General features: G+C 46.4%; 1 protein-coding gene across 1 annotated transcript in view; it reads left to right on the plus strand.

Moving 5' to 3' along the window:
- The first annotated feature begins 1,052 nt into the window (after nucleotides 1-1,052).
- Nucleotides 1,053-22,100, plus strand: part of PTN (pleiotrophin) — a 297,343-nt gene continuing 276,295 nt past the window's right edge. Inside the window, exon 1 of the mRNA XM_069628761.1 lies at nucleotides 1,053-1,400. Coding sequence (XP_069484862.1) covers nucleotides 1,393-1,400 — 8 coding nt within the window. The 5' untranslated portion in view covers nucleotides 1,053-1,392. The remainder of the gene's footprint in view (nucleotides 1,401-22,100) is intronic.

The raw sequence follows: 22,100 nt of genomic DNA on the forward strand, positions 1-22,100 counted from the left end.
GGGTTGGTAAGACCTTTTCAGTGCTCACAATTATTGTACACCCTGAACAATGCACAGGACCCCAATGCTGCCCCTGCATCAGCCCCTTCTGCCCCTTAGCAAAGGGACGAAGACAAGCACCCAGCGGCATCCTGTGTGTGTGCTGCTTGGCAATGTTTCTGTTTGCAAGAGCAGTCTTTCTTAACATAGGGCAAAGACCAGTCCAGGCGCACCTGCAAACACACACCGCTGATAAATGGGTAACAATAGGATAACCCAATCTGGCAATATCCCCAACTTCCAGTCAAGTGGCTGATGGCTCACAAGTTAGGCACTCCCCTCACACATGGCTGCACTTTGCAAGTGTGGGCCCCAGCAGAGCCAGCTCACCCATTCAGCTTCCGGAAGTTGGTGACATGAGTACCAATAGATTGGACAATAATAAGATCTATTACTATAGCGGTTAGAAGAGGGAGAGGATCCAGCAGGAAGCGCTGTTTCCCAATCTGATATTATCGTTATGCTACAAACCTTTAGAGTTGAGTAAGTCGTCAACTCTGCTTTTGTGCGTTTATTATGCATCCCTTGACAATCTTTACACAACACTGTTCTTGTTAATTGACTTTTGGCACAGCTACTAGCAAGACACATGTTATGCACTACACACAGGCTGCCTTTGACTTTGAGAAAAAAAAACACTTCACACATGCATAATCTTCCACAGAAAGAATGCACGCCTTTTTATGCTCTGGATACAGACGCGTTTGCCTCATGGCAACCTGTTTGGCTTTGGAAATGCGTGTTTAATGCAGAATGTAGCACTGCTGTTAAATCACACACCCCATGCACACGAATAGGAACCGGGGCACTGGCGGGCGCAGTGATTTGCCCGCGATTATTCAAGAAGACGCCAGGGTAACGTTTCCGGTTCTTTAAACACTTCTGTGAAATAATATCAGTGTTCTGCACTGGGGCAGAAAGAGATGCCCCCGCTCCCGCCTGCCCGCCGGCGGGAGATGCGCGCCCTTGCCCTGACCTGCTTTTCATAAGCTTCCCATGTCCTGGTCACATGGAGCAGGGGATTCACAGAGCTGCTCTCTCTCTCTCTCTCCCTCACACACACGCACACACACACACACCGCCCCGCCGCACCACACTGCCGCCTCCCTCCCACTGCTGCACCGAGGACGGAGCTCACACTCTAATAGCCAGAGCCCTGCTGCAGCCTGGGAAGAAGGACCGCCGGCCAGTCAGCGAGAGATGCGAAGGGCCCCGCGAGCTGCACCGCAGACAGGAGCCGAGGCGAGATAAACGCCTTCATTCGTCTGAGGAGGGAAGAGAATTCCCGCCCGAGAGGGGGAAACACCGCGCGAGCTCCGGAGACGCAGGCAGGACGCGAGAGGAGGCCACAGCATGAGCAAGTAAGTTGCCCGAGGTTCCGTCTCGGTAGCACCCCATATTTTGTATTCGTGAAGCACCTGCCTGGCATTGAGATGCTTCGAGGCACGGTAGCAAGCACTATAGGAGCAGGTGATGGGAGGTTGAGGGTAGGGTGATATTGAAAGAGGCGAGGGGGTGATGGGGTTATGGGAGGAATTGGGCATGCAGGCAAGTCACATATTATAGCGCTTGCACATGTGTGTATTATTCAATATAAACTTCTTTAGAAAGCTCTTGCCAAGTAAGCCTTTAATATCTGGGACGATAGCTCACTGGGTTACCGCGCCGTCTGCAGCTCATAGGTTTGATCACAAAAAGAGGGTTAATGCCCCTGCAGCAGGGATCTGTGTGTACTTTACAAACCACAGGTTGGAAAGAGTGGTGAAAAAATAAATAAACACGAACAAGTACTGCCATATAAAAATAAAATAAAAAAGAAAGTGAATAATGTTAAAGCGTCAGAGAGTGCGAGCACAAAAAGTAACAGCGTGCTTTGCATGTAGCGCCCAAGGTGAGCTGAAACCGCAGAGGCGCTTAATGGGTGGGATATGGCTATGCTGGCTCCTGCTTGCATTTTTTTTTGTATCTCGCCTCAAAAAGGGACCTGGGTCTGAGCTAAATGCTTACAGTGTCTCTCTGGTGCAGGGGTAGAAACAAGGACACTACACTTAAAGGTTGGCTTGGTTTTGGAGGCCGTCCCCTTCATTTTGTCCCCTTTCCCACGGGGAATGGAGTGGCGCCACTTCCTGCCCCCCCACACCCCCCTCCCTCCCCCTGATGAAAATCCCAATCCCCAAACATGGTTTACCAGGAGCGGTGTTTCCTTAGGGAGATTCTAGAAAGGTGGGAAACGTGAAGAAAAGTGGACTGGGGACATGTTGTTGGGAGTTGTTGGATGGCGGTTTGGAATGTTGTCAATTTCCAGTTATCTATATAGCAGCAATGTTGGAAAGACCTCGCTTCCAAAGGTTCCCAATGGTGCCTGTTATGGGCGATGAGCTACAGGGAGATACAGGGACTTGCACACGATCACACAGTTTTATGCAAGGTTTTCAAAATGTGTACTTATTTATCTAATTGATTTCTTATAACGTGCCTAATACCATACCTGAGTTCGGTTTCTAAGCACGGATCCGGGATTCGAACCTCTGTTGCTCTGCGTGGTCCCGTTGCCCCTGGGCTATCCTTCGCAAACATACTCTAGAACGTAGGCATATTGGTTCAGCCGCTGACAGGTCTGCCCCCTGGACCACACGTACTGCATTCTGGGAAGGATGACAGGTTTGTGTGGATGCAGTCAAGAGTTTCTATGCAGGACCTTGGCCAGGGGGTCCAACTGCTGGTGATAAAAGGAGGATTTGGGAAGCATGACTGGATGTTAAATTTATGAGAAACGTGAAGAAAAGTAACCACGGCATAGAATGATGTGGTTGTCGGTGGTCATGCAGCGGTTCACTTTTTCATAAAGCATTTTTTGCAGGTGTTGTCTTGTACCTAAACACTCCAATCGACCCAGATAAAGGAACTGTTACGAGAATGGGAAGTTATTTGCTGAGGGTCAGCATCTTCGGTCAAGCAAAGAAGCCAGGAAAGAAATAATTTACGAACAGTATTTGTGAAACTTTGCACCAGTGTAAGTGTAATTAGCACTGGGGCAAAAACCGCAGTAGTGCAAAAAACATAGGGCCTGATTTACAAAGCCTTATCCAATGGGATTGCGCTATTGTAAAATGTTTTTGTAAATCAGGCCCTATATTCTATTCTTTAAATACATGTTTGCATTAGGGCAATATTTGTGCTAGTTGTGGTCCTTTTCCCTGGTGCAAAAAAAAAAAATCATTAACAGTTGATGTTTTTGCATTGGGGTAATGTTTGCCACTGTGCTAAGGGCACTTGCACAGGGTCCGACATTTCTGTAATGTGACACACCTTTTGACTCTCATTTAAGCCTTTTAGTAGACCATACCACCTTTTCTCTGAGGGAAAGGTAAATACAAAGGGCCTGATTTCCAATAGGAGAACTGTAAGGAATTCGACCATCTGCACGGTGGGTGTGTGCTCGCCTGGGCTTTTTTAACATTTAAAATGAAATTGAATGATGGTAGATCAACCTTCCCAAAAAGTGTGGGGCTAATCCGCACACATTTTTCTATGCTCACCGGACAACATACACATAAACCTGTGTGCACTGGGTGGACATAGCCTATGGGTGCCATCCCTCCTGTCATATTTAGTTGAAATATGACAGCCAAGAATAGATCAAGGCATCTGAGAAGGGGGAAGGCAAAATCTTCCTCCTGCGATGGCCAGCGCCTTGTTCTTTTGTGTAGGCACTGCAGAATGGTGGCAGCAATTAACATAATTAGCATAGTAATAGAGTATACTTTAACTATATACATACCCACATGGGGCCTAGCTGAAGAGGTGAACAAAGGAGACAGGAAACCCCAACAACTTTTGATATGCAATGTGTCAACCTGAAACCAGCTCCCACCTCTCAGTATGAAGGGCAGTGACCTATCATGTCTTGCACTATGTATTTACAGTCGTCACCCCACAGGGGGACCCCATTCAGAAGGTAAGAGTATGTGGATTGATGGAGACAGAACATCTGTTCTCACTGCAGCTTCAAGGGAGATCTGCCGCTTTAATAAGGAACCTCAGAGTGCTCAATTCAACAGAGAGACCCTTTGATCCACAACAGACAGGAAGATGGGTGGGACTTAGTATTAATTGTTTTCACCCCTTTAACTTTTCTGTTGCAAATCACTCTGGATATGACCTCATGCACACAGGAGATTGTTGGTGGGGACCCAGGATTGGTTCATTAAGGTAGGGTTAGCCTACACCAATCACTGTGCTTTAAAAGAGGTCTCAGCCGCCTCTTTTGGGCAGATCATCTGAAGACTTTGCAAGGAGTAACAAGAAGAACTCAGCATTGGACCCTAACTGAAGGTACAGTCTGCCTTACAGCTTCTGCCAGTGGAGGAAGGCCAGGATTTCCAAGAGGGAAGCAAGATCCCTTCCCTAAACATCTCCCGGGGAACAAAGGGAGATACTGAATCCAGAGAACCCTCCAGCAGCACCAGAACCGGTACCCAGACAACACTCAGTGTGCCCTGCTAGGCTCTGCAGCATGCTTCCTAGGTTGGAAGAGCCAGAGTGTCCCTCAACCAAACCAAAGACAAGGTTGTTGCCTGGAACACTGTCATCAGCTTTGGGCTTCCGCCTTAAAGGACAACATGAGCCCAGTGAAGAAGCTAGGTGGAGTGCATTGACAAGCATCAACCAGCATCCGCCTTAAAGGACATTTTTGAGCCAGTCAAGCCCCTCGAGCTGCAACCGACTGCAAGCACGGACTGTTGTCACGCCGCAGTCGCTCACGTCATCTGAGACGCCTCGACCATTGCTTCAGACCCGCCAACCAGCACTGAGGCAACAATTCCGGACCCCGAGCCACTGTGTAGGCCAGCTTGCAAATAATTACTTTACCTACTACTCTCCTGTCAGTATCCAGAGTGCATCCCCTTTCCTTCTTCTGTCTGTCCTATGCATTCCTTTACAGGGTGGGTTGTATTTTGTAGTGCGCTAGAATTGTTTGTTGTGATAACAATAAAGTATATATTTTTATGCCACCTTGCCTAGACAGTCCCTTTTTATCTTTGGGTAAATTATTGTATTTTCGCTGTGTTGCAACTAACCAACGATCGACGGCCTTGCAGAGATAAGTCTGCCGTTCTGTCCACGTTACCAAAATTGGAAAAGGAGTTTTATAATTTGTTTGTGTTGATAATCTGTTTGGATACCTTCTAGTGTACTAGAGGTGTGGGGCTGATTGATGGTTAAGAAACCAATATTCATCCCTGCACCACTGGGGCCCCAGAAGTCGATTTGTCATAAAGAACCCATTGCAAAACGCTTTGTCAAACAGGTCCAAAGTGCCAAACACAATTACACAGTGTCAATTTCATCTCTAGACACTTTCATCACAAACCAAAATATGTGTAAACTGGTGAAGGGTTTTTGCAGACGAATAGTTAAAGGGGAGGAAACAATGGATTGCCCTTTAAATGTCTGTAAAACGGGTTGTGCCTCAGAGGAGGCCCTCAGAAACAGCCAGCATTCACTTTGAAGTTAATCTGAGAGAAAATGCCAGGGGGAAAAGTTAGGGGGGATTGGCAGCAGTGAGAGAACAACTGAGGGAGGAGTGGGATTTGGGTATTTTCGAACCAGGATTCTGGGGTGGGTCTGGGCAAGTGTGAGTATAAGTTTTTCTGAACTGCGATTTAGCTCGACATTGAACCAGTGATGGTGTTGGGAGGCGAGGGATAAATTAAGGATTAAAGACGCCTATCAGTCGAGGGAGGCGTAAAGTGAACCGCAGACTTGTGTACTCTCAAGGCTACCACCATTTCCCCTTCAATGGCTGCTCGCGTCAAAGCCTGCCTCCTAGCGGACGGCTTGAGCGAATGATGACGAGGCAGCGATTAAGACAGTAGGGCGCCCCCTAACTTCTCAGCCCTGCACTTGTTTGACAGCACCCGCGTACATCGTCTACCTAGGTCCATCTTCATAGTAGGGGCAGGGAAATGGGGCACAGTAATAACTTGTTTTGTTGTGCGTTGCTTGCACTTTTTGGCAACTTTGTGCTTTAATGATTGGTGTTGCTGTCAGGGTCGGATTGGCCCTCGGCCTTTCAGCCTGTGGCCGGCCCGAAATCATCCCTACGGAGTGGGGGCCGATTTCTGGCCATGCCTGGGCTGTTTTGAAAGAAATTTTTTTTTTAAAAAAAGTAAATTATTTTTTCACACTTAAATTATATTTTTTTTAAAGCCTTACATTCTTCTTAGGTCGATAAATGAGTACCAACACAGGTTGGGTGATATCGTATGCATATTTGTTCTATCAAAAAGAGCTTAAGTGGAAGTGCTATACCATAACATATTATCATTTGGCCTTGGACGTCTGCTTGGATTCACAGTAATTTGGTGTACTTCGGTACACAGCTATTTGAGGCGGTTTATAGTCATTTGGTCGAAAACAAAAATGTCGAACGTCATAATATCGAAAAAAAAGTCAAATTTTTTTTTCAATACGTTTTTTTTTCGAAATGGGGGGGTCCCCCCCGGGGGGGTCCCCCCCAACCCCCTTTTTTTATTTTACCCATTTTTTATACTTACCAAACTCAAAAAATACATATAAATAAAAAAATTATAGATTCGATTTTTTTTTTGCCATTTTTTTTTTGCCATTTTTGTCATTCGACTTTATTTTCGACATTATGACTGCACACCATTTGATGCCACTTCCTGTTTTGTCAGGGTGAAATTTTGTGTTTCATCGCCTCCCAGGATGTCACTTTGCGGTGGGTCAAATGACATCACTTCTGGTGATGTCATCAGAGGTCAATGGTCGTGAGGCGAGGGCCACTTTTTTGAGGCGAGGGATGGGCCACCTTTTTTTAGGTGACCAGGCCTATTTCTTGTCCCAGTCTGACCCTGGTTGCTGTTCCCTAATTTAATGGTACTCAATTTAGAAACTTCGGCGGGATGAAGGACTGAGCAAGGCCCTGCTAGGGTTGAAACATGTTTCTTGCAGGGCGAACACAGATCCAAACAATGAGCACCGAACACGGTGATCTATCGCGCCAACAGCACGTATGCTCACAGAGAGAACACATGGCCCAACTCTTCCAAAATAGATCACAACTATTTGCACCATACGTTCTTCTGCTATTGAAAGCACCGTCGCCCATTTTACATACACTTTGCACCAGTGCAAGAACAAATAGCAAGGGGGCATAGAATTACAACTAGGCTGAAGCAACAATGCATTGAAGATTTTAGGCAGTATCACAGAACTTTTCACTGGTGCAAGTGCAATTAGCAATAGCGCAAAAAATGCTCAAGTGGAAAAACCACATTAATTCAGCACATTTTTGCACAAGGGCATTGGTTGCCCTAGTCCAGGACTCTGCAACCTGTGGCTCTCCATATGTTTTGAACTGTGACTCTGATTATCTCTCACCATTGACGACGCTGCTAGGGCTAATGGGAGTTGTAGTCCAACACTTCCAGGGCCTGATTTCCAAAGCAATTTCCAATGGGATTGCACCACTGTACAATGTTTTTGTAAATCAGCCCCCTGGAGCGCCAAAGGTTGCAGACCCCTACGCTAGTCCTTTGCCCCAGTGCAAAGAAATGCAAATAGCACCATGACCATTTTTGTCATGGTGCTAATTGCACTTGCACCACTACAAAGTTTGTTTAATGTGACACCATGTTTTCTACACAAGAGCAATGCTTGCCCCCAAACTCACATCCGCCCCCACCCTATCACCATCCGGTATTGCTTCACCCATAAACCTCCCTCCCCAGCAGTTTGTGACAAAAAGTGGTAAAAAAATGTTGGTAAAAACCCCTGGAGTGAAAATCCCTAGGTAAAAAGACTGGATGCACCCTCACATGGACATCAACAGTGTCCTTCATCCAGACATGCATTCATTACAGGAGTGGGAAGCCAGTAGAATATCTCAGTGTGTTATCGCGCCTGCGGGTAAAATGCAAATATAATTTCAAGTTTGCAGGTTCAAATTGCAGTACGGCAGAGTGACACGCCTCTCCATCAGCGGGGGTTCATAAGCAACAATTGAGTTGGGAAATTGGAATACCTCAGTGGTGGAAATGGAAAAAATGTAAAGGGGGATCCCAAAAGAGCCGGGGTGTGGGCGGAGTTTGGAGGTAGGGCGGGGTTCCAAGGAGGCAGAGTTCAGAGGGGGCAGTTCAACTAGGCTCAAAGGAAAATTTCAAAATAATAGTTTTGAAATGGTGCAATTTCTTTCATACAGCTTCTTTCCAATAGCTGCGCTGGCAACATATAAAAGGTGCTCAGCTTGTTAACCGAGAAATCTATAGTGCAATATTCCCTGGAAAACAAAATATCCAAATATGAGAGATGTGCTTTGATGACAATTTTATGTGGTCTTGTAGGTAAGTGTCAACATTGGGAACGTACAACCTGAGTGAAACCCTGGTAGCCAAATACTCCAGCACGATTGCCAGTCTCAAAAACACCCAAGGGGAGCTGTGTCTGCCCTCTGAAAAAAGCAACACTGTCCACCCACATGTGTCCTTTCCTTGTGCACTGAAAAGCAGCAGAGGGCCACAATCCGTGAACATAACTGCTCCCGTCTCCAGGATGGCAAACTCTCTTGCCACATGACATCCTGGGCAAATATTCGCGACTCACTTTCACTCTCATTTCCCTTCCACACCCCTCTGTTTTGCTTTCAACTTTCAGCAATGCTCTGCTTTATGAAAGATGGCCTGAAAAGTACACACCCCATAGTAAGGTACGCACACACATATATATTAAGGATGTATATATTTGTGTGCGTACCTTATCAAGGTTTGAGTACTTTTCAAGTCATCTTTTATAAACGTAAGGAGAAATATGGTAGGCAAAACCTGTAAAAGTCACCCCATCTTGACTGAGAGACTACACATACCAGGATCCTTGCTGGCATATTTCACTGAACCCCATGCTTTGCATGTGTTCCTCGTTGAAGCTGTGAGTTTGGTAACGTAATCTGCTCTGCGTGTGTTCACACAGAGCATATTTGATCGCCGAGCCGCCAGGCCGATGCTCAGGCAGCCCGGGTCCTGACATCTGGCCGGCCCATTGGCCAGCGCTGGAATACCCATAATCTACAGCGACACAGCGCTGCGAGGCTCTGCAGCCAGCACTTCATAGGTATGCCACTGTTGTTCTTGTAGCTGGCACTCCGTTTGTTATGAAGTAAATCTTGTGGAGTGGCCACCAGGCATTATGTAGGCACCCCCTTGGTGCGGATGCATCCATTCACAATACGCGTTTTAAAGCAAATACGACTATGTGGGCCGATGGGCAATTTGAGACTATACGAGACATTTGTTGAGCAAACTCCGGATGGCCACTCCATCTCACTGACACTGCGAGAACTTAAACATTCGGAAAAAGTCCCCTGAGCAGGCAGTGTAGACGCCCAGAACCCCCCCCCCCCTCCCTCCCCGGCCCCCATCTCTTCATCTTCAGGGTAGACGTGTAGCACTCTTATCCCTCTAATCAAGGAACCCGCGCCTCTTGTACAGCCGCGTGCGCCTCCTTGCAAAGGGTATTGCCTTTGAAGCTTCACTGCCCTGCTGCCACCCTCTGTTGTTGGGAGTCTGTGTTTTCTTAATCCCCAGAATGCTTTGTACATCTGTAATGTTGCAGTTTCTCATGCTGCTCTACACGGTTGAAAGAAGGCCTGGTTGCGCTCCATAAAACACTGGAAAGACTCTGGATATGAAACGGTTTTTCCCCCCTTCAGCCTGCTGTGCCCAGAGAGCGCATGCGCGCTCCCCGGCGTTCAAACAGAAGATTGTAATAGAGATTCACGCTTTGTGGGGTGGGTACAGATACTCACTCAGCCACTCACTTGCTCTCTCCTCACTTACATTACTTCACAAAATCTTTCGATCCATCAAAAAACACTGTTGGCATGAAACATAGATTTACAAATTGGTATGGAAATGGCCGCAGTGCGCCTTGTTAATCCCACTAACCTAGCACTACACGAGGGTCTACAGGTCTTGGGGGTTGCTGAGTATTCTGTAGCTTTTTCTGCTGTCCCTGGGGTTTCTCGCACCAGAAGTTGCCTCTTTTGCCCATCGCCCAGGCCTCTGAAGCTGCTGGGCTTGCTGGGTGAATGCTTCATAGCAGTGTTTTTTATTTATTTATTATACATTTGTATTATGTCTATACACAGGTGTTTCCAGGCGCCACAAGACAAGAGGCAATTGCGGGGGACATGGGAATCATAAGAATACAACAAGAACTAAAGAAAAACAGTTATATTGGCCTTGTGACAATGCTACCATGCAAGTGCACGTCGAAGGTGATAAGTGCAATGGTGGGACAAGTGCAGGAGAACGGGTGGGAGCGGGCAAGTGCTGGTAAGGCCAAGGAGGCAAGTGCCAAGGGAAAGAGGGTGGCGGGGGGGGGGGTATTCGCAGAGGACAGGTTGACTGGGTTGAGATCGTCCGGGAAAGGGAGACCTAAGGCGAGGAGTGGCATCTACCTCCCACTCTCTGCTTGGAGAAACATTTGACCTGCAGAGAGTTGGAGCCAGAGGACCAAAGGATTCTGGCTTGGAAGTATTTCGGAAGAGAAAGCTGGATGTAGAAAAGTCCCAGGTCCCAGACAGCCTTGTGGATGATTCAAAGGGTTTAGAAGTTGATCCTTGCAGTCACTGGGGGCCAGTGGAGAGGTTGTAGGGCTGGATAGATGTGGTCCCTGGGTTTGAGGCCAAGGCTAAGTCTTGCAGTGCTATTCCGGGTTAGTTAGAGGGGGGAAGGGAGGAAACAGGAAGGTTGAGAAAGATGTTATTGCAGTAGTTCAGCCTAGAGAGAACCAGGGCTCTGCAGCCATTGAGCTTCTGGGGGAAGGTGAGGAAAGGTAGAATGCCCCTGAGGAGATGAAGCTGAAAATTGGACATCTTGGCAAAGTCCGTAATGTGTGGAGAGAAGGAGAGAGGGGAGTCAAAGAAGATCCCAAGATTTTTTGCCTCACAAGTAGTTAAGGGGAGGGGACCCAAAGAGTCTGGCCAGGAAGTGAGGGGGAAACTAGGAGCAGGCTTCCCAATGAGAAGGATCTCAGTCTTGCTGGCATTGAGGCAAAGGTCATTGGCAGAGCACCATGCCTCAATAGCAGTCAGGCAGTCAGGTATAAGGCAGGAAGAGGAGGAGGAAGAGGTAGGGGAAGGCAAGCCAGAAAGAGAATTGTGTCGTCTGCGTAACACTGGAAACGAGGGGAGTAGTTGGAGATCAGGTGGGCCATAGGAGCAAATGAGATGTTAAAGAGCTTTGGCTATCAGACAGAACCCTGAGGGACGCCACAGCTAGAGAGTGCGGTGCAGGAGAGAAAGGGACCCATTTGGTCTTGGGAATGTCTGTTAAATAGGAAAGAGGTAAGCCACACCAGCGTCCTGTCCATGATGCCAAGGTTATCACGGAGATGGTTTATGAGGATTGAGTTGTTGACAGTGTCAAAGGCAGATGGAAGATCGAGGAGGATCAGAACTAAAGGAGTGTTAGAGTCAAGATTGGAGAGTAGGTCTTCTCGGGTATTCAGGAGAACATGTTCAGTGCCTCTGGCTGCCCTGAAGCCAAACTGGTGGTCATGGTGGCAGCCAGCCATTTCGGTGTCAGAGGGTCAGTTGGGGGATAACAAGCTTCTCCATGAGTTTGCCCAAGAAAGGGGTGATAGAGATAGGCCGATAGTTAGCCGGGCAAGAGGGGCCAGCAGACAGCTTTTTTAGGAGAGGGTGCACAAGAGAGTGCTTGAGGGAAAGAGCCTGTGGCAAAATAGTGGTTACAGAGGTCAGCCGAGGCAGGAGCAAGTGTGTCAATGTTGTCCTTGCTGGTTCTGGAAGAGCAAGGTAGCAGTTGTTTAGAGGAGACTTTCATAGAGCGGACAACTCTAGAGATCTCATCTGATGCAATGTAGGAGAGGGAGGAGAGTATGGGGTGGGGGAGAGGCGGGACCGAAGAGGTAAAAGGAGGGAGGTGGGGGGAGCAGATGACAGAGAGGTCAGGATGTCAAGGGCTTTGGAGGAAAAATGGAAGGCCGGTGAAGAGCATAAGGCCTGGGAGGGAGCAGGCGAGGAGGAGACACCAGTAGGATTGACTAGTTCCTTGCAGATTTTAAAAGGTTCAGCCAGGTTATTTGTGGCTCCAGAGATGCAAGCTTGGACATGAGCTCTTTTGTTGGATTAGATGGAAAGATGATATTGCCTTTGTAGTAGACGGCAGACCAGTTTGTCAGGGGATGAGCTAGACGTCTGCCACTTTTGCTCTGCCGCTTTGCACTTTTGTTTCAAAGTGGCTAAGTCAGAGTCGTACCAAGAGTTGCCTTTGAAGGCAGGCTTCATGTGGATCCTCGTGACAGGGGCAAGGATGTCCAGGGTGTTAGTGATAGAGAGATGGAGGTTAGTTAGGACAGCGTCAGAAGGAGAGTCCAAGAAGGGGTCACGGTAGGGATAAAGGATGAAGCAAAGGCAGCGACTGACACGCTTCATCGGTTGAATGACAGAGAAGGAGACTGGCAGTGCAGGGGAAGGAGACTGGGGACAGGGGAGGTCAAGGAAGGAGGAGAGCAGAGAGTAGTCAGACTAGGAGAGAAGTGTGGTGAGGGGATTAGAAAGAGGGATGGCAGTTGAGATGAGGGCAGCAAGGGTGTGCCCTGCAGAGTGGGTTGCACCAGAAGGGAGGATAGCGAGGGAGAGAGTGTCACAGAGGTCACAGAAGAGCACAATGGCTGCATTAGGGGCATCGAGATGGATTTCAAAGTTCCAAAGGAAGATACGTTTGGGGAGGAAGCAAGAAGAGAGGAGGAGAGGTTGGCTCATTCAGAGAGGAAGAGGGAGGAAGGGCCGGGAGGTCTGTAGATGGTAGCGAGAGTCACAGAGAAAGAAGGGGAGACAGTCAGCCTGCAGACAAGGCTTTCAAAGGATGAGTAGCATTGAGTGAGGATAATGGAGGCAGGGACCCACTCAGGAAGATCAGAGCCACTCCTCCACCAGATCGGGAGGGTCTGGGGATGGATATGATCTTGTAGCTATCAGGAAGAAGAGTGTACAAAGAAATGACAGAGCTGGCCTTGAACCATGTCTGAGTGAGGGCGAGGACGTCAAGGTCAAGGTCTTCAAGGAGGTGACAGATTTCAAAGGAGTGTTTAATGGCAGAGCGGGAATTGAGGGTAGCTAAGTGAAGCTGGTCACCCCCTTTGAAAGATTTGCAAGGGGGAGCAGGGGTGTGGTGCTACTCATGGGGAGGTGGGGTGATGAGGGAAGGAGGGGCGGAAGGAGAGGATGGGAAATTGAAAAGGGAAGGAAGACACCTGTCACAAAAAGAGAAGATTTGGCTGAGAGCCCGGGGCCAAGATAGTGCCATTATAATATACATTAATGGTGCATTTTGAAGATGCAAAGTGAGCTAAGTGCACTTCACATCTAGTGCCGCCAGTAATGGGTGAAGGGGAGAAAGGGGAGAGGACATACCCCCTGTGGGGGGTCCAAAGGTTAAGTTAAAGAACAGCAAAGAGAATGTCAGTGATTGGAGGAAACATTGATGTAGGTGTCTGCGATGGGTAGACCAGGGTTGCCCTTAGGAATGACTTTTTTTAGTTTCTTCCTCCCAGATTTTGTGTGAGAGCGAGAGTTGGGGATGGAGACACAGTAAGATAATATAGGGGAGACAGAGAGCACCATGGGGGAAAAGGAACAGGGGGGCTCAGATGATAAAACAGAGAGGGTCAGAGGCACTATGCAACAATAGAATTGCACCAGGTGGCAAGTAGACAGAAAACAATAAGTGTGCTGCAAGTGCACAGGTTTTTAGGTCAAAGACAAGTTTGAAAACGTAACAGAATTCGAATTTTGCAGAAAGCACGTAAAAGCTTACAAAAAACGAAATGGCTGCACAGATGGAGAGTACACCCAAATACAAACTTTGCAGAAAGCACTTAAAAGCTTACAAAAATGAAATGGCTGCACAGATGGAAGCAGAGAGTAATGAGAAGGCAAGGTAATGTATCTTTGTTTGGAGCAGAGAGTTAGGAGAGCAAAAGCGGAGCAGACTTTACGAGGCACAACATGGAATTAATGGTGTGATGTTAGATCAGAAAATGACAGATCGGCAGTGGGGCGAGGAGCAGGCAGCAGAATCCAGCAGTGAATAGTGTCAACAAAGGAGGATGGAGCCATGCGCTTCATTGTTACTTACCAGGACAGGTGGAAGTCTGTGGTGTCCTATGGGGTAAATGTCCACAAGAAGTTACAGGGAGAGGTGCCCCATTCCGCTCCAGACAGGCTCAGACAGGGGCCTAGTGTGGGCCTTAGAGAGGGCCAGCGTTCACCTGTCGGCTCCCATGTTTGGCCCAAGGAGAGGCCCAGGCTGGCTAATCACAGGTGCTGCTGGCCAGGCTGCCGAGACAGCTCCTGTGCATGAAAGAAGTCGGCCATGATGAAGATGGTGTCCCAGGAAGGGATGCAAGCCCAGCTCGGCTAATCAGGTGTTAGAGGCTGCAAAGCAGCCGATAAAAGATGAACAATGTCCCCAGCAAGGTCAACAGCAGTTATGGCCCACTCGGCTGGATAAATATGTGTGTTTAAAATAATTTTTAAACGTGCAGATAGGCACCTTCTAAATAGAACCTACAACCCTCTGGGATGTAGAAAGAACAAAGGAGCTTTGTCAAGTGTTTCCTCGTTTTTCATTCAAGAGGCAGTGTATGAAGAAGTAGACTTCGTTTTCACACTGCAGACTTTTCTGACAGATCTTGTCTTGCTCCACTTTCCACCAGGACTGCTTGGGCTGTCCACTTTCTATTTCTAGTTTCCGTTGCTGACCGTGTACTTGATCAGCGGCTGCCTGTGGTGGTGTTTTTTCATTGTGGTCAGGTAGCCTGCTAGGGTGTATTTCCCACCAATCATTTATGTACATTTGTTTTGCTTCTTGTGCGAACATGGTTAGGAAGGGTGTTTCCAAGTTTCTTTGCTTTCTCTATGAGGTCTGGGTCTTGTAGTTTTGCGTATGTAGATTTTCCTTTGCGCTTGGGGATTTGCTGTCTCCTTATTTTGGGTTTCAAACGATGTGGCTTGGAAGTATTTGCTGTTGATTTACCCGAGATGGATATTGACCTGTGCATTGCAATCAATTTCTCTATTTCGACAAGCAGTGTGTGTTGCCCTAGTTCTGCTTGGCAAGCGTTGTCAGGGTCATTTGTGGACCATGGCACGTGTTTGCACAATAGTAGGTGCTTACCTTTTATTGGTAGGATATTTGCTGTGTTTTGGGCTCCAGGCTTCACTGCCTTCGATTCGTCTAGGGTGACTGCCACGCAGTTCATGTTAATATTAACTACAGTTTGGGCAGGGTTGGATCCTTGCTCCATTCCCCGTTCTCGCCTGAAAGATTCTGTCCTCGTTATTTATTTATTTTATGACATTAAGCCTGGGAGCACATTTCTCTGATCACATCATATGTTTTCCTGCAAAACCACTTTGTAGAAGTGTCAGGAAGAGTCCTGTGTGCTTTAGTATGTCAAACACCTTTTTCAACTCAACAAAGCATGCACATATGTGGTCCTCTGTGGGCCCCATGGTCATTGGCTTTAAGGAACACCTCCAGGTCAGTTTCCCTCTGCTGTTTGAAAAATCCCATTTTACCCTTGTTCAGCATTTCCTTTTCTCAGACTTATTTTCAGATTGGCTTGTCCAGGAGGACATCGACTACTTTTCCTAGGTTGGGGCTTGCACAGAATTCTGTGTAGTTATTTGGCTCCAGTTGTCACATTTTTTGATATATAGGCCGATCAGTCCTGACAATATTTTGGAAATTTCCCAGAGGTGAATGCAAATTTGAATCGTTCTGTTATTGTGGATTATAGCTTGGTAGTGCTGCATTTAATCATTGTGTTCATAACTGTCTGTCCTTGGCGCTTTGTCTGATTTGTGTTTTTCCTCGGGCTCCTATGGCTCTGCCATTTCCAGGGATATGTCTGGGGTGTGTGATCTATTGGCGAGCTCTACTTGCTCTGGAGATGTGTCCCTCTTCCCAGGCTTTGAAGTGATTTGATAAGTGCTGCTTCTAGGCATGTGCTGTTGTGAGGCCTGTGCCTGTTGTTCTTGCCTTTGGGTGTCTCTTCTTTCTTCTCTTACAGAAGGTATTGGACACGAGGGCCTGCTCCATGTTCGATACTCTTCTTGTGTCTTGGGTGCCCTTCCCCTTTTTATCAGCAGTAGTTTTATTTTTCAGGGTGTCTGATATTCATGTATTAATGCCTTGTTTCCACAGTCTCTGTGTAGAGAGTTTCCCAGCTGTGGTGTGCAGTGCTTAGCAGTCAGAGTCAAACCAGGCGTCCTTTGCTCAGTAGTGCTTTCCTCACTGTGTTCTCGTGAGGGCTGAGCTTGCTGCACTCACCCACTCACATAATTCACTCACATAATTCTCTCATGTAATCCAGATTGTACAAGTAGAAAAATATGAACTAATTCTCGATGTGAAATCCACCCATTGTTGTTGCCTTACAGCCCTCTCGGTTGCCATTGAAGGACGTTTGAAAAAGCACTGGGCTGTTCTAAAGATGCCGAACACCCCTCATCACCCGGAAGTGCAGCTTCATCCATTTTTTGTCCAATATCAGTTTTTATACCAAACGAACGCCGAAGCGAAGAACGTGAAGCATCGATGTAACAATACACAATCAAACCAAATAATGAAACACAGTTAAGTAATATAACCTGAGCAGGGGGGCATTACTGGTCTGGTAATGCCCCAGGGCATCAGTTACAAGCTCGAGCGAATCAGGGTCTTTACCGTGTGATATAGACCCATTTCTGACCCTCATCATTGGCTGGGAGGCCACCCCCGCCCCCTTCGCTGGGTACTAATATTGCTTATACCAGCTAGTGCCATTTTATTCGCATGCTAGATATTTTTTTCTTTACCGCCCGCTTCAATCACGATCGCCTCCTCAGCACATTATTGAGCGCAGCTCAATAATGTGGAGATCTGCAAATCCCCTGACAGTGGTTACTCTCACAAAGCTTGCCCATCTCTAGGAATAGTAATCAGACCCCATATCCCTCAAATGTTGGGTCACGATCATGTGTCTTTATATTTTCTGTTCATATGCTGCCACTGCGGACATATCTTTCATGAAACCTTCAAAGTTCGAACACGGGGGAAATTCAGTTTTCATGGTGCGCCCTGTTCGACCATGAGAGGGGCTGACATGATCTACCTTTGCTGATGATATGGTCCTTCTCTTGCCATGTTAGATCATGTAACATCCCCATTTTTGTCCATATTCAGGATGCCCCTTTCTACCACTTTTCTGACCACCTGCCATATTGTGTTACAGTAGTTCTTTACCAGAGAGAAACTCCAGATAGCGTGAACAATATCAGTGTCTTTCATCCCATCTCCCGAGGTCTTCCTCTTTTGTTAGTCCTGATTTAGCCCACCTAGACTCCATTGCCAAGTCAATTGCTAGTCTTGTATGATTGTGAAGTGGGTTAGTTTGATGCACGCTTTTCTTGGTACTGTGTTATGACTTGTTATTACTCTTTTGTATTGCTGATTGTGAAATATTCATGTTAGTTGCAGGCTTCGAAATTGAGGGTAGCCGGGAGCTATTTAGCTCCTGCTTGTAGCATGGAAGAACCCCGTTAGCTTGATACTAACAGCCACCAGGTGCTACTTTTGGCTTTTCAGGTCCACTGATGCCGAACAAACATACCTATGTGAATTGAACTCTGTGTGTTTGGGACAATCGATAAATAAACATTAGGGTACCGCTATTCAATATTTAAACCATGAGGGGGTCATACATGATGGACAAAATGATATGCTAGTATCTTACGTTAAAGTTGATGTTCTAGATCCTCGTTCTCCAGTGGTAGCTCCTGGTCAAGGTTAATGCTGGATGCCCAGGAGCTGCTTTTAGCTCCTGATTATCCAATCTTAATTTCAGTCCCTGAGTTGCCTCTGCCATTTTAGTTTCTTTCCCATTGATGTCACACTGGAGTATTTTTGATTGATCAGCTGCACAGTTGCAATAAATTCCTCTGTAGTCCCTCCATCTGCCCAGTTCCCGAAGCATGACTGATGACCTACCCAATTGTTTCTGGTTCGCTAGTATCTTCTGCATACAATTACCCAGCTGTCTTTCAGTTTTATTCTTTCCTCGAATTGAAATGTTTCTACAAATGGTCTCATCCTATCCTCTGTCATAATATCCTATAGATCTCTCCCTATCTTCCCATATTTTTCCAATTTAATGCCTGACCTCTTCCCTTCATCCTTGTGTTGTGCCAGACAGGTACTTCCAGTTGAATACCAGGATCCGCCTTCAGTACCTTCCTGGCCCTTACCCATGGCTGAAATATTTCCCTCAAACAGATGATGCAGCAGTAAAGGACCCTCTTCAGATCTCACACTTCCGGATTCAATTTCAGAACAGGCCTGTGAGCTGGTTGTCTTGGAGAACATAAAAGCAAGCTGAGACAGGCGGCGCAATACCGACAACAAGTCCACACTAGGTTTTGTATACCCCGCGCCAATCAATCAGTACACAGTATCACCAGGCTTGGGCTTTTACTACCTCAAATTAATTGTTAGATACCCTGATCCATTGTGATAACAAAGGTCCATGGAAGAATGCCATGAATGCAGTGAATTTCGGGTGCTAACCCCATCTTTTGGTTTGCACTTTACCCCAGAGTGACATTTGGCACTTCTCCCTGTTGCCCTGCTCACCTGTATTCTCTCCTGGATCAGCAGAATATTGTCTGACATGATATCTACACATATTTACAAGTTCTGTGCCCAATTTGATCCCCAAGAATTTCATATAATTTGGGACCCATATGATGTTCTGTAGGCCTCCTAATTAAGGTATTTTTTGTTCCTGCGGCGTGGCTGTTTGAGTGGTGGGGCCTTATATGCATTACTGTTGCTTTGCAACCACAACCCTCTGGGAAGCCTTGTACAATCCAGCATCAGGCATCGCATTGCCAGCTCTGTTTTATTCCAAAGCTAAAGGATATCATCAGTGTCAATCATGGCCTTACTTCCTCTCCCGAGAGGTCCAAATACCAGCCGATGGACGGATATCTATGATAAGAGCTCAAGTGCTATGATAAACTAAAGTAGTTGGAATGGTCAGTCCTGTTTTGCTCCCCTCCCTGTGCCAAAAGGTTCAGATAAGAACACTCTGCAAGTCACTCTAGTCATTGCATGGCTAGGAAGCCCCGTATCCCATCACTATACTAGCAAGCATTTGGGAGCTTCTTTACAAAGGTGTCCTGAACAACTTTCACTATCCTAGCAAGCACTGTGAGCTTCTTTACAAAGGTGTCCCATATCCCATCACTATCCTAGCAATCATTGTGAGCTTTGTTACAAAGGTGTCCCGTATCCCATCACTATCCTAGGAAACATTCCGAGTTTCTTTATGAAGGTGTCCATATCCCATCACTATCCTAGGAAGCATTGTGAGCTACTTTAAAAGGGTGTCCCATATCCCATCACTATCCTAGGAAGCATTGTGAGCTACTTTACAAAGGTGTCCCATATCCCATCACTATCCTAGGAAGCATTGCATGCTTCTTTACAAAGGTGTCCCGTATCCCATCACTATCCTAGGAAACATTGTGAGCTACTTTACAACGGTTTCCCATATCCCATCACTATCCTAGGAAGCACTGCGAGCTTCTAGACGAAGGTGTCCCGTATCCCATCACTATCCTAGGAAGCATTGCAAGCTTCTTTACAAAGGTGTCCCGTATCCATTCACTATCCTATCAAGCATTGTGAGCTTCTTTAAGAAGGTGTCCCTTATCCCATCACTATCCTAGGAAGCATTGCAAGCTTCTTTACAAAGGTGTCCCGTATCCATTCACTATCCTAGCAATCATTGTGAGCTTTGTTACAAAGGTGTCCCGTATCCCATCACTATCCTAGGAAACATTCCGAGTTTCTTTATGAAGGTGTCCATATCCCATCACTATCCTAGGAAGCATTGTGAGCTACTTTAAAAGGGTGTCCCATATCCCATCACTATCCTAGGAAGCATTGTGAGCTACTTTACAAATGTGTCCCATATCCCATCACTATCCTAGGAAGCATTGCAAGCTTCTTTACAAAGGTGTCCCGTATCCCATCACTATCCTAGGAAACATTGTGAGCTACTTTACAACGGTTTCCCATATCCCATCACTATCCTAGGAAGCACTGCGAGCTTCTAGACGAAGGTGTCCCGTATCCCATCACTATCCTAGGAAGCATTGCAAGCTTCTTTACAAAGGTGTCCTGTATCCATTCACTATCCTATCAAGCATTGTGAGCTTCTTTAAGAAGGTGTCCCTTATCCCATCACTATCCTAGGAAGCATTGCAAGCTTCTTTACAAAGGTGTCCCGTATCCCATCACTATCCTAGGAAACATTGTGAGCTACTTTACAACGGTTTCCCATATCCCATCACTATCCTAGGAAGCACTGCGAGCTTCTAGACGAAGGTGTCCCGTATCCCATCACTATCCTAGGAAGCATTGCAAGCTTCTTTACAAAGGTGTCCTGTATCCATTCACTATCCTATCAAGCATTGTGAGCTTCTTTAAGAAGGTGTCCCTTATCCCATCACTATCCTAGGAAGCATTGCACGCTTCTTTACAAAGGTGTCCCGTATCCATTCACTATCCTATCAAGCATTGTGAGCTTCTTTAAGAAGGTGTCCCTTATCCCATCACTATCCTAGGAAGCATTGCAAGCTTCTTTACAAAGGTTTTCCGCATTCCATCACTATCCTAGTTGGTATAAATCTTTCTCAGACTCTAAAAGATACCTGAATTTATGGGAGGTTCCCTAATTCTTTTTCCAATTTCAACCCTAAATATCACTGTATTAACAGGTGTGACAAAATGACTGTTGCCTAAAATCTCCCAACATTTTGTCTGCAAAATTTGAGAATGAGAAACCAATGACCCTTCTACCCAATAGCTTCTTTGACATCTAATGTCAAACCATTTGCTGCTTGCCCTGATATTAGAAGACAGATGTTGAGGGCACTCAGGAGGGAAATTCTTTTTGGGAGAACTAAGAGATATTTCGTAGCCTCCCATTGATCTGAACGGAGACACTGATGTTTGTACGAGGGACACGTTGAAAACAAATATGAATTCCTTGATAATCTAAAATAGATGGATCCACCTATTGAACTGAGATAAATGTTACTGTGAGGATGTGATGATCTGAGTCTCACATGGCCTCACTGGCAACCTAAGACCACTGGGTTTCCAGTTGGATGAGTTTCAGTGCTTTTAGAGCTTGATGCCACTGAATCTATACTATCTCCTTGGTCCGCAGTTTCCAAGTAGGGGCACAGAAAAGCATGTAGTGGAAAGAGGAGCCACAGCCAAGTCTCTTGTGTCTATGGAAAATAATCCTCCGATGTAGGTGTACATAAAACTGGCCCCTTAGGGCTTACGCTGAGCCATGGTAACAGCCGGCAGCCTCCTACGTGACGTCTAAATGGTATTGAAAGTGAAATTTCAACGGAAGTCAGATGTTCGAAACATGGCTGTACCCAGAGCTGATCGATAACTTTTTCCAGCTCCGTTTACAATGTCCTGGGAGCTGAACAAAAAGTGGTAAAAGTTTCCAATTTCCATAATTTCAATTAATAAATGATCATATTAACCATTTCAGTAGTATACACCACATACTTCCTTGATTCTTGGAGCATTAATTTTCGGTGTTATTAATGAAATAACATTGACTGGAGGCCCCTTCATCCTTGTAGAGTAGGCAATGTAAATGCTTCATTGGAGTAGGCGAGACCATTCTGTCCCAGTGCAAACACACCTTCAAGGCATTAACAAGCAAGAGGCGCCTGACCTCCGTATAGCTATTGCTAAATCCGTAAAGCAATGAGTGAGAGCAGGTACACTTCAAGTAGTGTAATTTCATAGGTAAAATCTTGTCTTTGGACGTAATGTCCTTGCACTTCTGGGATTTCAAACATAGACACATGATCCTGTCTAGCACAACAAATCGCATAATGATATTGTGTTCCTATTGTGCCACTCTGAATGCTG

This window comes from Ambystoma mexicanum, chromosome 12 (genome assembly GCF_040938575.1).
Source record: "Ambystoma mexicanum isolate Mex_15411 chromosome 12, UKY_AmexF1_1, whole genome shotgun sequence".
NCBI classification, from domain to species: domain Eukaryota; kingdom Metazoa; phylum Chordata; class Amphibia; order Caudata; family Ambystomatidae; genus Ambystoma; species Ambystoma mexicanum.